The sequence below is a fragment of the Aureococcus anophagefferens genome (assembly GCF_000186865.1).
Source record: "Aureococcus anophagefferens unplaced genomic scaffold AURANscaffold_39, whole genome shotgun sequence".
Classification (NCBI taxonomy): Eukaryota; class Pelagophyceae; order Pelagomonadales; family Pelagomonadaceae; genus Aureococcus; species Aureococcus anophagefferens.
The window spans coordinates 144,708-159,350 of NW_008705596.1; the positions used below are offsets into that span (position 1 = coordinate 144,708).

The 14,643-nt window shown below is 54.7% G+C and overlaps 3 protein-coding genes across 3 annotated transcripts in view; 1 reads left to right on the forward strand and 2 right to left on the reverse strand.

The window, feature by feature from the left end:
• AURANDRAFT_72596 (hypothetical protein) overlaps positions 1 to 4,794 on the reverse strand; it is a gene marked incomplete at both ends in the record, with an annotated part of 6,486 nt that extends 1,692 nt beyond the window's left edge. The window contains 4 exons of the mRNA XM_009042914.1: positions 45 to 293; positions 321 to 3,617; positions 3,654 to 3,828; positions 3,880 to 4,794. Of these exons, the coding sequence (XP_009041162.1) occupies positions 45 to 293; positions 321 to 3,617; positions 3,654 to 3,828; positions 3,880 to 4,775 (4,617 nt within the window). The remainder of the gene's footprint in view (positions 1 to 44; positions 294 to 320; positions 3,618 to 3,653; positions 3,829 to 3,879) is intronic.
• Positions 4,795 to 5,771: 977 nt separating this feature from the next.
• Positions 5,772 to 8,973, reverse strand: AURANDRAFT_72597 (hypothetical protein; the record flags this gene model as incomplete). The annotated part of the gene is made up of 5 exons (XM_009042913.1): positions 5,772 to 5,811; positions 5,904 to 6,154; positions 6,262 to 6,543; positions 6,652 to 8,559; positions 8,617 to 8,973. The coding sequence occupies 5 exons, from the start codon at positions 8,785 to 8,787 to the stop codon at positions 5,772 to 5,774; spliced, it is 2,652 nt and encodes an 883-aa protein (XP_009041161.1).
• A 773-nt stretch (positions 8,974 to 9,746) lies between these two features.
• AURANDRAFT_67439 (hypothetical protein) lies at positions 9,747 to 14,390 on the forward strand (the record flags this gene model as incomplete). The annotated part of the gene is made up of 10 exons (XM_009042877.1): positions 9,747 to 10,231; positions 10,442 to 10,511; positions 10,850 to 10,938; positions 11,122 to 11,163; positions 11,210 to 11,320; positions 11,544 to 12,473; positions 12,745 to 12,865; positions 13,435 to 13,602; positions 13,640 to 13,849; positions 14,211 to 14,390. The coding sequence occupies 10 exons, from the start codon at positions 9,747 to 9,749 to the stop codon at positions 14,388 to 14,390; spliced, it is 2,406 nt and encodes an 801-aa protein (XP_009041125.1).
• Positions 14,391 to 14,643: the final 253 nt, after the last annotated feature.

A 14,643-nucleotide genomic window follows, 5' to 3' on the forward strand; every position in this document is an offset into this window, starting at 1 on the left:
AAGATAGTCTTACATGCGCGTTGATCTACATGGTAAGTACTTACCTTGATCTCGTCTCCGAGTTCTGTTTGAATTTTTTCGGCGTGGATAACATCTGGGCCGTCATACTGAAGCGATATTTCCTGGACTGATGTTAGCGTCTTGGGCCGAGAGATTTGTGTAGGACCAGGATTACAAACGCAAACCCAGCCAGCACAGCAGTCGACCGTGCGCCGGGAGGGATCCGAAAAAAAAGGACGCCAGCAATTGTTGTCATCAAATTCATATGTAAGTAAATGAGGATGCATTACTCCCTGCAAATTTGCGAATACGTTTCTAACATTCAAGATACAACCGATGTCGACCAAAGGACACAGACTATCTGTGGCTGAATACGTTTCACCAGTGCATGCGTTCCATAATGTGACTCCGTCTGCAACGCGCGTCGACCTGGCGTTACTTTGTTGCATTACATATACAGTGTTACCTTCCGGAATTCCGGAGCCTATCACCAAATAGATGTTTTCGTTTGTTGATCCAAGCACATTAGCATGAATTTGTAGCCACCAAATAAAATTGTGTAGAAGGATGCCATGCTCTTCCCAATCTCCCGCCCCTATGTCAAGAAATTCCTGAGACGTGCACCAAACATCGAGATTTGCGCATCCAAACGTTTGCCAATCATCTAGGAAAGGGATAAGGCTCACAAATCGTGCAGCTCTGAGTAACGAGTCTATGCCCGGGGGGGGGTTTTGAGGTAACAGATATCGACAAATAAGAACAGCGTCCCCCTTCATGTTATTTCCGAATACTGTTACAACGCGTTTCGGGATTCGGCCATCGACTGGTCGCTTGACGATCTCATTTATGTTCTCCAGAAAAATCCGAAGCTGTTGGATCCAGTTTGTTCCGTAGCGTATCAGGCTTTCTTCCTCCAGAGATGATACAATTGTAGGAAGTTTGACCGGCGCCGCCAAAGGAGGGCGCAGGAAAATTGCAAGATGAATGTACATGTCGAACTCTCTGTCTTGCACCCCAGGCCCATCGTTCACAATTCGCGGAGCGTTAATACGGTTGCGAGTGCTGAGATGCAGGACAGGCGTTCGGAGCTCAAATGTCCCTTCTAAAAATCCTTCAATCCCACCGTTGCAATACAGGGTTGTGAATGGAATTTCAACATCGCCCACAAACGCACGCCTCACCGGGCTTTCGTTTTGGTGATTGTCGCTTTGTCTGAGATCGTATCCTGGCAGGCCACTTAGAGCAGTTTCAGAGAAGAGAATCAACCTCAAACAGTCGCCCACCTGCATCAAATTGGTTGGTGAGAAATCACCTGATGTTGGGAGAAATGGCAGATCTAGTGTTTCTTTCCAACGAGGTGTGTATCCCATCGCGAGCATGGTGCGACGGCGATGCTCCTGAAAGGTAGCAGAGACAAAGAATCCTGTTTCACTGGCCAGTCTCGCTTTGGCATCTCGACTCGTCGTATCCATCGAATCTATTGTTCCTGTTTTTGATTTGATATCAACCTGCGGTCTTTCTAGGACATGGTGAGCAGAAACAACTTGCACAAGAATAGAGCAGTCGTTCCCCGGCGACGCGGCACTTGTGCGTCGCTGTCGGGGAGGCCTCAATGCACGCCGCCTTCGTGCTGTGAATTCCAGGGCAACATCAACTAGCCCACGTGCACGCAGCTGCGGTAGAGGAGTTCCCTCGCTCACTATCGCTGACAGGGGGGAACGAATATCATTCAAAGAGCGTCCGCGTTCTGTAATACATTCCTGAACTCGTCGTATGAATGCAAGCGCCCCATTGTAGTCCTCACAAGAATGCACATGGCGTCCGTTCGCCTCATCAGCATCGATGGGCTTCTTTCTAATATATTTACGCCACATGTCGTCCTGCAGAATCAATCCTCGTAAATAGGTGTTTGTGGACGTGGCCGCGTCCGTTGCAGGGAGAGGCTGATCAAAGAATGTCGGCTGGTACATCCGAAGACGCAAAAGCCGATGTCGAGATGGAGAAGCAATGCGATTATAGCTCTCCAAGGTGACACCAAGCGAACCGCTACCTGATACATGGGTGCCACAACCTTCAAGGGGTGCCCTGCATTCGCTTTGAACCTGACCCCTAGCCGCACGGAAAATGATGCGCGCGCGTGTTTCGTCAACACGAAATACTTCCGACAACCCCAAGCTCATGGTACGTTGCTTTGTGAGTCGATGCACTAGGGAAGCGCATCGTGGGTCATTCGGATCAAACAAGTCTGAGTATCCAATCATTTTTGATGGATGATTGATAGTCTTTGTGTTCAAATTACTATCACTCGCGGTAACAGAGTTGAAATATGGGTCTGAAGTCCCGGCTCGTTTAGACTGAAGCCATGAAGTTGTCGACTGATGACTTGGCTCGCTTGGTCTCGGGGGTATATTACAGATTCCAGCAAAACGACCAGCGGAGGTGTGTGGACTGTCGACCCAATTCTGCAGATTGGTCGTCCAATGAACAGAGATTAACGCAGCACCGGCAAGCTGTCGCTGTCGAGCTTCAAACACAGCCCCATGTCTTCTTATGGATGATGCTGGGATTGCATGAAGCAACTTATGATGTAGTCTGATATCATAGCAACGCCATCGAACGGCGGCTATTACCCCACGAGTCCAAGTGCCGGTACCCCCCTGAGCTCTGTGTCGCCAGCTGCCACCCGAGCACGCCTTGCAGATGCAGCCCAGAAGTTTCGTGGTCGCTCCCTCCATAACATACACGTCGACATCTTCTCCGACTACAAATTTGACGTCCCACTCGACCTCGGGAGAAGTAAACTGGAACCAGTCAGCTAACGGCGCAAGTGAATAATTGTTGGCTGTGTCGTGATGCGGTGACATGCCCGGCACCGGCACGAGCAATCTTACGAAACAGAGATCAATCGCAAGCCGACGTTGCCACAGATGAATTTCAACCTTTGCAGGTCGCCTAGCGACTCTGAGTTTCAACTTCTGGTCGAATTGAATCATAAAGGCAGGCCACGCTATGGGCCTAGGCGACATGGCAGCAACTTTGCGGTCGTTGACCTTCAAAATAGCGTAGATCTGGTACTGGTGCACTCGACGGCGACGCATCACTTCTTGTACTGGCAGTGTACGATCGTCACTAGAAGTAAGCTCAGCAGTGGTATACAGCTTCAGCACAAAATCAGAGGTCAGAACGAGGGATTTGCGACACCTTCTGAAAAGGACCATCAAGGATTCTCGGCGCAATTTGCCACTTGCGGGAGGACTATCTTTNTGAGCTGAGGCGAGCAATGCAAGTCGAGGTAACATTGCCTCGAAGTCACTCAGCATTTTTTTAATCGGACATGGCCGTGGTCTTCTCGAGCTAGACTGATTTGAGTGATGAACATTAATGGCAACGAGTTTTGCGGGAGTTGAGATGAACCTCTGGTGCTGGCGAAGGCCTTTGAGTTGATTCCAGGTGGTATATAGAGCCTCTGCGAGTTCGCTCAGCGTCTGTTCTTCTGATGCAAGTAATTCGAGAGTACGAAAGCACTCAGTGCTAAGCTTGAAAGCATCTGCCATTTCACTGTTTGACAAGCAAGCTTCCTTTGTACATGCTCTCTTTGCCAGGGCGTCCAGCAGTGTCTGCAATCTCAGCTTCAGATAATTGCTTGCCTGTACTTTGAGATGGCGATGATACTCGCCATAAAGCAAGCGTAGCTGCGAATACAGTCTATCCTCGGGACCAAACAAGGGGTGGTCAAAAAGGGCCACACTTGCGAGTGAAATCTGAAGATCTGCCCCTTGCACGACGCCTCCAGAAACAGATTCATCGCAACCAGGCTGCACATATGTCCTGAGGTAAGAACATCGTTTTCTCAGCGTGTCATATTCAGCCGAATGATACAGTGGTGGTCGTTGATGATAGTGCTCGAGCGGATCCAAGCCTGCTCGCAATAATCCCTCGCGGGAGTATAGACTCTCTAGTTGCAATGCAGTCTCCGCGCTTGTGACCGCATTCCCCCGGATTGATATAGATTGAGAGACTTTTTCGTACAAGATGCGTTCACTCGCCCTGGCCTGGCCGAGTTCCAGCAACAGGGAGGCTAGTGGTGGGGGTACAGGAGTGTATATTCCAACCTGTGCTGAGTATAGCAGCATAGATGCCGTGGATGCAAACAGCGACTCTTCATGTCTGGCAAACCGAGACTTGAGAGCAGGCTCGCGTAGCCCCTTGTACCCCAGGCTACAATGTTGAAGCATTCCGTGTTGGCAACTCATCGCTAAATAAGTGCATGAGTGCCATGAATGAACAAGTCTTCTCAGGGTCGCCTCGCTGGGAGAAATACGTGTACACTCGCTGCAACTGGCATGTTCAGTGCTGGCTAAAAGAAAGTTCTCAGCGAACATGGACGATAGAAGAAAGACCCGACTTGACTGAGATACTTGGACCAGGGTATCATTTCCGTCCAAGTCAAATAGTCGAGATGCGTCCAGTGTACCCAAATCGTCATCCGAGCTCCCGTCGCAAAGATCCGAATTCTGGAGAAACTCGCCCCCCGCTTTTCGCCGACCTTTGAGATCTGTGTTGCGACTAGAAGAATCCTTCGTGTTTTCACGCGTGACCCTTCTATACCGAGCGCGATCGTGTATGCGGGCGCGCGCGAGCTCAAGGGCCGTTGATGATGATTTTGGACTGCTCCCCATAGTCTCGCACAACCGTTCAGCGTTTTCAATGATTTTAAGGCCTTGATTTTTAACGAGATAGTAAACTCGGATAGATTCGTTCTCTTCATGTGGCATAACGAGATAGTAAACTCCGACACGGGGAGGCAGCCTAGTGGGGCTGCCCTGCCGTGTGAGGGTGAACTACCGAGGTTACGCAGTGGCGGTACACCGGCGTCTCTCTTATCCTCACGTCACCTCAGCTGCCGTAGTATACGGGGGCCGGGGCTACTGGACGAACCCTATCGCAAGCCAAGGTCGAAGCCTAGCGTGGTACCTGCCTCGATGTCGCTCTCAATTTGTTGCCAGGACCTGTGCGTTATTCTGTGGTAGAAATCGACCAAAAACTTGGCGTTGGCATAATCCTCGGAGGTTGGGAGCGGACAGGGGCGCCACCCTGAAGTGGGTGCCTTAGGCGCGTGTTTCCTCTTCGAATTTCCACGCGCGCGTGACGACAACGGCGACGGCGGCGGCGGCGGCGGCGGCGGCGGACCAACCAAGCCCTACTGAAGGGGATCGACGGGGGATGATGCTGCGAGAGGTCGACAGACATCAGAAAGGGGCCGAGGGGATCAAACGCGCCCCACCGCCGCCGCGCCCGGCTTTGGCCATGCGCGGCGAGTACCAGAGCGAACTCAGCAGAACGCGGCGTGATTCGCGTCCGAGTCCGCCGTCAGGCCCCACACACACACACGCCGTGAGCTGCGCGGGCACCAGTGATGCACGAGGGCCGCGGCGCGCGCGCGAGGGGCAAGTCCTGCCACCACGGGCAGCCCGGAGCGAGGCGGTCGGGCCGGGCGACAACTCTGGTTTTAGAATATAACTATTCGCCGTATGGTCCCTTCGAGGCTAGGGTCGCGCTAGAATCGACCGGCCAGATCGCCCAGTGCATCTCACATTCCCTTACTAGTAACTAGAGCAAGCTACTAGGGGCTCCCCTACTAGGGGCTCTAAAGCGCCTGTGTAGCTCCGAACTGCCGCTGGTGCTTGATATCGCCGGGCTTATATTTCTGCTAGACTTATATTTCTAGGTCGCTCGCTTTTTGCTATTGGAAGGCGCGCGCATGCTAAATTCTAGCCCATGAACAATGTGGCCCCACTCTTTTGAAGCAGCCTATGCAAGCCGCAACTCCATGCAAATCCAGATCACCCAGGTGCGTAGTACTACGCCACGCGGCAATTTTTCCTTTTGTACACACCGAGCACATTACTGGCGCAACGCGCCTTTGCCTTTTGGCGCCGTGCATAAATTCTCGCGCATCAAAGATATCGCGGAAGCATCGAAAGCAGAATACGCCGGGAGTTGTTGTGCATTCTAGTAAAGCAAGGTTTCGTAAGCAGGAAGTACACCGCTGGTAACCAGGTGGTTTTGCCCAGGTACGAAGATGTGCTCTTTCCTGCGATGTACTCCATTTTACAAAATACATTTGATTCTGTTCAACAGCAAGGACATAATCCTGGGGGGGGTGCAAGGATGCAGCCCCACGTCGCGGTGGTGTCCAGGTGCATTCGCCAGTATTGTGGTTTAGATAACACCTACAGCAATATATTGCTCAACGCGGACTATCGATCCCCGGTGGCGCTGTAGACACAGTCGACGCTCAAATAGGTCGGGGACGATCTCGACATCATGCCGTAGCTTAATGTCATAAAGCTGACAAGCGAGGATGCTTCGCCACCAGCACTGTAAGCGTGTTGCTTGTTTTTCACATCGATCGGTGTCTTTCTTTTGTCTACGAGCTTGAATTTTCCACATTAGTCGGCCCAATTCTCTCCTAGATTTAAACCCTCTATACATCCTAGCCAAGACCACACTTGCGTAATTCTCCCTGACACGAGTCCATGCCTGGAAATCAGCACACTTCATCTAAATATGATTTATCCAAGGATTCTGTGGCAGACGCTGCTTGCCCTGGTGGTATGCATTCCTAACAAGAGCCCGCTGTCTACGAACATGGTTGATGGCTTCTAACTCTGTTTCAGCGAGGAAGTTCGACTTGGTGACTTCCATCAACTTGCGATCACTCATGCGATGCTCGAAAATCAATTCGTCCGTGGCAAGATTATGATAGCAAATCACATCTTGCGCAGGATCGACGTACATTCTCCAGGGTGATGCCGATACACCATTATGTGCATGAACTATATCAAGCGCCTTTTCTAGCTCCTTTAGACCGACATACCCATCATGGTCACTGTCTAGAGTATGTATCACTAGGCGAATTTGCTCTGCAGACAGGTCGATAGGCAAATCTTTGACAAGTGACCTAAATTCATTGTGCGATAGAAACCCGCTGGAATCTTCGTCATATTGCCGAATGAAATGCTCCATGACTATCCCCTTTTGGAATAAAATTGCCTCCATCTTTATAAGCACAATGGAAGAAAGTGCCTTGAGATTTCTCTCACGCTCCATGCTCCTGGGCGTTGGAGGGCGATAAAACTCTCGTTTGATTCGTTTGAACTCCTTGGAAACATGGTTCTTAGATGCACCAGAATCTAGCCATCGTCGAGTGGCAAGACGCTGCTCCTCAATGTACTGCCTCTCTATTGCCGCCCAAGCGGCATGAAAGCTTGCCGCGCGGTCTTCTTTATTCTCGGCGATGCGTTTTGCCCGTGCGTCTTGCTGCACAGCTAGTTTGACACGGTCATCAGCGGCGTGTTCTGCCTGGCGCCTACGAGTCTTCCATGCCAGAGTGTGCAACTTGTCTGAGAGTGCTCGCTGTTTGCCATCTTCTCGCTTACTTCGCTGGTTTTGCTCGTCGGCCATGATTGTTGCCGCCAGCTCCTGGCCCGCCCCCTGGATCATTGCTGTTAAGTAGATTTGATTGCGGATCGAATCTTCTTCTGCGGTTCGCGCCAATTTGACAAAGTGAACATGAGAGTGCCATCCCGCAAAGAAGCGCTTAGCTAGCAACTTGCGCATTAACTTCGTTGCCCCATCTGCTTGAGAAGCGGCTTTGATCCAATCGCTCCACCGTTGTATTGCGTCTCGCCTGTATACACACGCCATGGCACGCCGAACAAGGAAGCTCCCATGGGAGACGTCGACTGCACGTCGACGAAACGCCCCGGATATGTGACGAACACGACGCTCGTTACAACTCCATCGGTGCCAACGTAAGATGACTACACGGCGCACCAATGCTCGGTGGCCGAGAACAGCAGCAACTTGTCTTCGCTCAAACGAAGCACGTCGTTCAACGGCGTACAAGTTCCACCACGAAATTAAGGCTCGACACTTGCGAAGGAGCACTATTCTGCGTTGGATCTTAACGATGCGCATTTTTTTGCTTAACTGGCACCAACCACGAAAGCTGCGACATAGCAGACTCTGTTTTCGAAGTTTTACTGCTTTTTTCATATTTTGTTGATGAATGTAGCCTTCAAACCAACGGGCAGTTGCATCTTCCTGCAGTTGCAAGTAAGTTAGCTTTGACAAATCTGGAAGTCGCTTCCATAATTGTGATCGAAAGGCTTCCGTAACTTGAGGCGTGCCGATTAGCGCCTCGCGAAAAGCCGTGAGTTTGACCATATCTGGAAGATGGTGTCCAATTTGGCTCACGGCAGTAAACTCTGCATGAGTTGTGGCTGCGAGCGAGATCATACGTATCACATCGACACGGGGAACAATATTGGCATTTGTTGTCGGCAATGAATAAAGCCGAAAAAATGAGGTCAGTAGCTTGATCGGGTGGCTATGCACGTGTCCGGTGCTATCAAATGCATAGAGAGAGCACACGACTTCTCTCCAATCAACGCGGTTCTCCTCAGCGCCATCAAAGCAGTGGTAAAGTTGCATCAACTGATGATGAACTGGTACACGTCGTTCAAACCCAAACCCATTCGCAAGCGCACTTACCTACAATGCATAAGTTGAAGAGAAAAAAATCTGCGATGTGACAAAGTGCATCAATACGAACAAATCAGCTCCAATGGTTTCATGATGCTCTTTAAAATGACCTGGGCTGATCTTCCAGAGTATGTTTTCGACGCATACACATCGGTGCGCTGCATGCTGTCGGAGCGAATGCAGATATCGAAGCAAGCGCCACTTTTCTTCGTGGCGCCACTCGTCGGCACGGCTCATTTGCCGCTTGCAGCCCTCTTATCATCCGAGACAGGCGATCCTCCCGAGGGTCCGAGGGTCTCGGCTGAGGTCTCGGCGCCTTCGTCCCCTTAAGTCGTGATGTCTCCTGCTGATATTAGGGAATCATCACTACTATTTGAGCCGATCGATGGCTCAAGACGTTGAGTGGCAAAAGGGCTGTATACAACTAATGCGCGACCGGCTCAAATAGCAGATATTAAGACTACAAGATACAAGATCAACCTTAGTATCCGTCTATCATTGAACCATCCGACGTCGCTACCCGCTCTCCCGGCCACAGACGCCTCCGGCTGCGGGATTGCGCGACATCATCGTCTCGCGGCGCGGATAATTTTGGTGCTTTGGACATGTCATAACTCCGTGATGGCGCTGAGATAGCGCACGCGGCAGCTCGCCGTCGGAGAACGATAGTCTTCTCCGAAGCGCTGATAGTCTTCTCCGGCTTTGCAGCGGCACAGCGTCGCGACGTCGCGCGCCGCGATGCTCTGGCTGCTTCAGGGCTCGCGTCCGGACCCCGGGCCGGGCGCAGACTAGGCGCCAGACACACATTCAGCATTTTTCGGCGCCCGCGAGGCTGCCCCGAATCGACTCGTTTGAGCGCCTACGACACGGCACAAGGGGCCGGTTCGGAACCTGGCGCCCGGCGTCCGGCGGACGCGGCGGTCCGGACGCGGCCCGGACGTGCCCCGGACGGGCCCCGGACGCGGCCGGACCAGTCCCAGACGGGCGCCGGACGCTGCTAAATTCGATTAAATCTACTAGTAATGTGCCGGGGAGTGGGGCCGCGCGCTCTCGCATGTGCCTCGGGACCGTCCGTGGCCAGGCCACTGCGAAGACGCCGCGCGCGAAACGGTCCGGGCGTCGTCGAAAACGCAACGGCCTCGTCGGAGCGTTCTCTTGAGACGGCTGGCGCGTGTTGGACGTGTTCCGGACCTCGAATGCCTGCTTTCGCTGGAGGAGTTGCGGAGAGTGTTGCTACGAAGGCCGTGTCTCGCGAAAGCAGGCATTCGCCACCGTCGGACCACCTTACGGCCTCGATTCCTCGATTCTCATCGATTGGCGGCGGTCTTTTCGAGCCAGTGTGCGGCGCCGCGACGCCCCTGGACGTCCAGAGCGGTTCCGATGCCCTCTCACGACCGATCACCGGGGCTTCGCTGGCCCGCGCGTCATGTGAACGCGGGGCTTGGCAGCTACAGCTTGGGCGCCTCCTGCCAGCGCCTCGAAAACGACTCCAACACGGCCTACAGCGACGACGCGCCCACGAACGCGGACTGGCGCTGTCGTTGCGTCGAGACATCTTGTCTCGACTCCAGAAGACGCTCGGCCGTCGAAACGGTGCTCTGCGCGCCCGTTTTCCTGCCGTTGGTGCCTCGCCAGTACACCCTAGCCGTACTAAACCAGTACAAACGCGTCGTATACGGCCGTATATACTCGCTTCGGCGCCCTGCGCGACCGCCTGGGGCCCGAGCGGACTCCCTGGGCTAGCACGTCCTTAACAAGCACTACGTAAAACCCAGCAATCTGGATTAATCAGGCTATGGACGATCCCCGCGACTGCATTTTGGCTCGAGGGAGGGTGTGCGTTGGCACGATTTGGGAGAAGGGGGGTGAGATTAAGACTGCCAAGTTTCAGGTCTGAAGACCATGGGGTTGGGCGCGCGCGCCATCGTCTAAAAGGCCATAATATGTGCGGTGTAGTGAGGGTGAGGGGTCGCATCGCCGGTAGCGCGGCCTCGGGCCGAGACCTGTAGGCCGCCGGGTAAGTCGTGGAGTCCGAAAGTAACCCGTCAGGTAAGTCGTTTTGGCCGAATGTAAGTCGTAAGTAACATGTTAGGTAAGCCGTTACGTCCGACCCCGGCGTGGCGCCGCCGCCATCGGGTGGACACGCGTACGTGGCGCTCAGCCTCGCGCCAGGGTCGGAATCGAGCTCCTAAGTTCACTTTCGGACGGCCCAGCAGCCCCGAAAAGAATCTCCTAGAAGGTAACTTACCGTAAAGTTGAAGTAAAATTGAAGTAAAATTTGCCAAAAACAGCCTCCTAGGCCTGGTTCGCCCCAAAAGAATCTCCTAGCCCTCGCCGGGCCGGGGAAAAGAATCTCCTAGGCCTCGTTAGTTCACTTTCGGTTAGAAAGTGAAATCAGCCTCGATTCCGACTCTGGCTCGCGCACGCCGGAAATCTCCAAAAACAGACATTTTCGGACATAACTTGTGCCAATCGATGACCTAGCATGATCGGCTGCGGTTCCGGAGCCCCAGATGAACGTTCATCACGGTGCGCTTGAGTCTGAATCACTACTGGGAGCATGTTCTGCAGGTTCTTCGAACGCAGTAACTTTGACAGATTCCTCATCATCCAGTGCGTTATAATCGAGTTGATCTGCGTCATCGTCTGATATTCCTAGGTCAATCATTGTGCCGGCGCTTTTGGCTGTGCCGGCACACGCCCAGGCCCCGGCCCCGTCGACTTGGGGCCCGACCAAACGTGCCGGCACACCGACACAACGCTATTTCTGGTTGTGCCGGCACACTTCGCTCCGCTAGATCTGCCGGCACACTGTACCGGCACAAGATACGCCCAGCAGGGGGTAGACGCGCGCGGAATTTTTTTCCGGTCTCCAGCCTCCCTTTAGGCCCCACTCGACCCGACTAATATCCCGGCGCGGCTAGCATAACGCAGATAGTCCCGACCGCGCGGCTGGCGCCTCAAAAAGTTTTGCTTCCACCTTGGCTCTGCAGGCCACTTGCACCCGGCGAAGTCGCATGTCGGTGTCGTGCGTATAAATCTTGTAGCAGGCCGGGCATGGAGTTTGCGGCTCTCGACTCTGCTGAGAAAGCGAAGTTTGCGCGAAAAATCTACGCGTTGCTTGGACTCGGTGTGGGTTGTGGGGAGGCGGCCGTGAAGAAGGCTTACAAGAAGGCGAGTCTACAATACCACCCGGACAAGCAGCGCGGCAAGACCGCCGGAGAACAGGAGGTGGCGGCGTCGATGTTCCTCAAAGTAAAGGAGGCGTATGAGATGCTCGGCAACGTTTCGATGCGCGAGGCGCTAGATAGCGCGGTCTTTTGCGTGGAGAGGGCGCAGCGCGCCCACCAGCAGCGAATGGCTGCCATGGGATCAACGCGTAGAAAATTTCGCGATGAACTCGAGCGGCGTGAGGCGGCGGCGCGTGATGCAGTGGGAAGCGGGGGCGGGGGTCTGGCGTCTTCAGCCGTCGTGTGCCGAGACGGTGTCGATGGCGCAGAGGCATTGGCACGTGCAGCGAACGCTTCACGCGCTGAGGGGCTGTCCAAGGCCGTGCGCACAGCGGCTAAGCAGCGCCGAGCGGCGCGTGATACAGGATCCGATATCGACCGGGATATACGGCTCGAGCGTCTGCGCCAGTCGGTCAAGGTCCGGTGGGGTGCTCGAGCAACCGGCTGGACGGATGATAATTTGCGCGACGCGTGCGCTCCGCTTGGTTCCCTCGTCGCCATCGACCGTGGTGAGAGCGGCAAAAGTGCGATCCTTGTCTTCGCCTCTGATATCCAAGCTACGCTCGCCACCGTCGACGAGACATTCTGCGACCTCTTCAGAGACGTCCGACTTCTGGCCCCCGACGCGTGGGAGCGGGTCCAGCGCGCCATTGCCGATAGGGCTAGAAAAGACCGTGATGAGGCGCCAGATTTGTTCAACTCTCAAAGAGGGGATGATAAAGACCCAACGATACTACTTCGCCGCGCGCACGAGCGAGCCGACATCGAGGCAACGCTCCGACGTGTAGACGCTAGCGGCCACCATCAGTGCCAAAATGCTCCCGAAGCGCATCGGATAAACCGGAACCAGTTCTCGCCTGTGGGAAAACGACGGCGCCTCGAAGCGGCCTCAAGCCGCGTTAGCGTAGTGACGACTTGATTCGAGCACACTTGAATTGACTTGAAATGGGAGGAAAAAAAATAGCCTCGTCTCTCTTGTCGAAGCGTGCTTAGTACTTCAAACGCTCGGAGAGAGAAACAATCGCTCGCTCATCAGACCAGCGGCCAGACTACAAGACAGAGGCATGGAGCACAGGCCCTCGGACGTTATTCGAATTCCAATGTAGCAGCCACGGCTTCTAGCGAATTCAGGCATGAGGAGCTGGCGGTGCTGAGGAACTTGCAGGGCGCTGTGGCCCGCGAGCGAAGAGATGCCCTGTCGCGGTGAGGTGCAATTGCGCTTCATTTTGTTCAAGCCGGTCTTCAGTAGCCTGGTACTCAGTGCGAAGCAATCGGTGCGACTTGCGTTGAAAGAGTGTCGACTCTCATCGTAACTGACAGAACCCGCGTACTTGTAGCGTCCTGGCGATCCCGTGCATCCATGCGACGCACTCATGCGTGTGGGTTTTCAATGAAACCAACTTTCATTGGACTCAGCATGCAGCCCATCATTCGGGAGTTAACTATCATGCTGCGTCGATGAAGAGGAATTTCCCTCGCATTGATGCTCACACATCCAAACAGACGGAGGAGCAGACTTCCAAACAGACGGAGGAGCAAATGCGCACTAGAGGGCTCCTTAGCTTATCGTGATCACCACCGAGTTAGCCTGCGGGAAATACGACGCGTTCAAGTTTGGGGCCCGCCCGGGGCCCAGTGGGGGAAACAACCATAGGGATGGCGCCGGGATGGCGCGCACCATGGGAATTATTGTTCGTTATTCGGGGCCTCCAGGCCGGAGGTCCTCATACTAGTCCGACTTAATCTACTGTGCGCTTCAGTTGCGAAGGACCCAGTGGCGGGATCGAGCGAGAGTTGGCTTTTATACAAAAGTGAACTTTTGGTAAAGGCCCGGCACTCGACCCCGGCGCCGGCCGTAGCGCGTGACGACGGGTAGCCCAATGGCGGCAACGCGGCGAGGCCGCTCCTTACCCGACCCGTCGCGCGTGGAAAAAGGGCCGGGGGGACAAGACTCGGTGGAAGTCCGTGCAGTGGTGGCGACCGCGCTCGCGCGCAGTGGCCGCGGTGTGCTCGAATCGATCTGTGATGCACATCTCGACCTTCGTGGTCGCGTTCTTGCGTCCGATCTGGTCCATGGGTCCGTCCGACCTGCCTGGAGGCCCCAACACTAACGTGAGCAGCCCCTTGGCCAACCAGGTACACTCGATGACGCTGTGCGCCATGCAAGTCGTTCGAGGCCGCCGCGCGAATGGCTCCGGTCACGGCGCGGTCCATGGCGTGGCGCTGTGCTCGCCGACATACTAGAGCGTGGTACTTGCCGCTCGGCTGCCCGTGGTGCCACCCTGGGGCTGCTACAGAGGCACTCGAAGCTGTGTAACCACTGGGAATCGCCGCTCCGACGCCCAAGCGTTCGACGACACAGCCAATTCCCGCGAGCAGAGCACCTCCGGAGTCACCCATGGGCACGAGGTGTCCACCGCCGCCACCTAGGCTCCAAGCGTCGCGCTCCACGAGCAGCTCAGCGCGAGGGGCTGCCTCTCGGAGGACGAGCGCTGGCGCCGAGTCGAGTGCAACATCAGCTCAGTTCGAATCGACCAATGGGAAGCTCGCATTCGCGCGCGCGCGGCGACGCCATGGCCTCGATTCCGAGCCGGCCACCTCGGCGCATGACCCCAGCAGCCCCCACGGACTACCCTACGAGTCCGCCGGCCGAGTCGCCGCCATTGGGGCGTCGCGGAAGGCGACCCCCCGACGCGGGTGCCGGCCCTGTCTTTTGGTTAATTTCGACCCGGCTTTTGATTAATTTCGACCCGGCTTTTGATTAGTTTCGGCCGGCGCTCGAGCTTGGCCTCGTAGTATACGGGGGCCGGGGCTACTGGACGAACGGGCAGAGGATCTGCCTCACTAGGTCCAGGAAGACTCT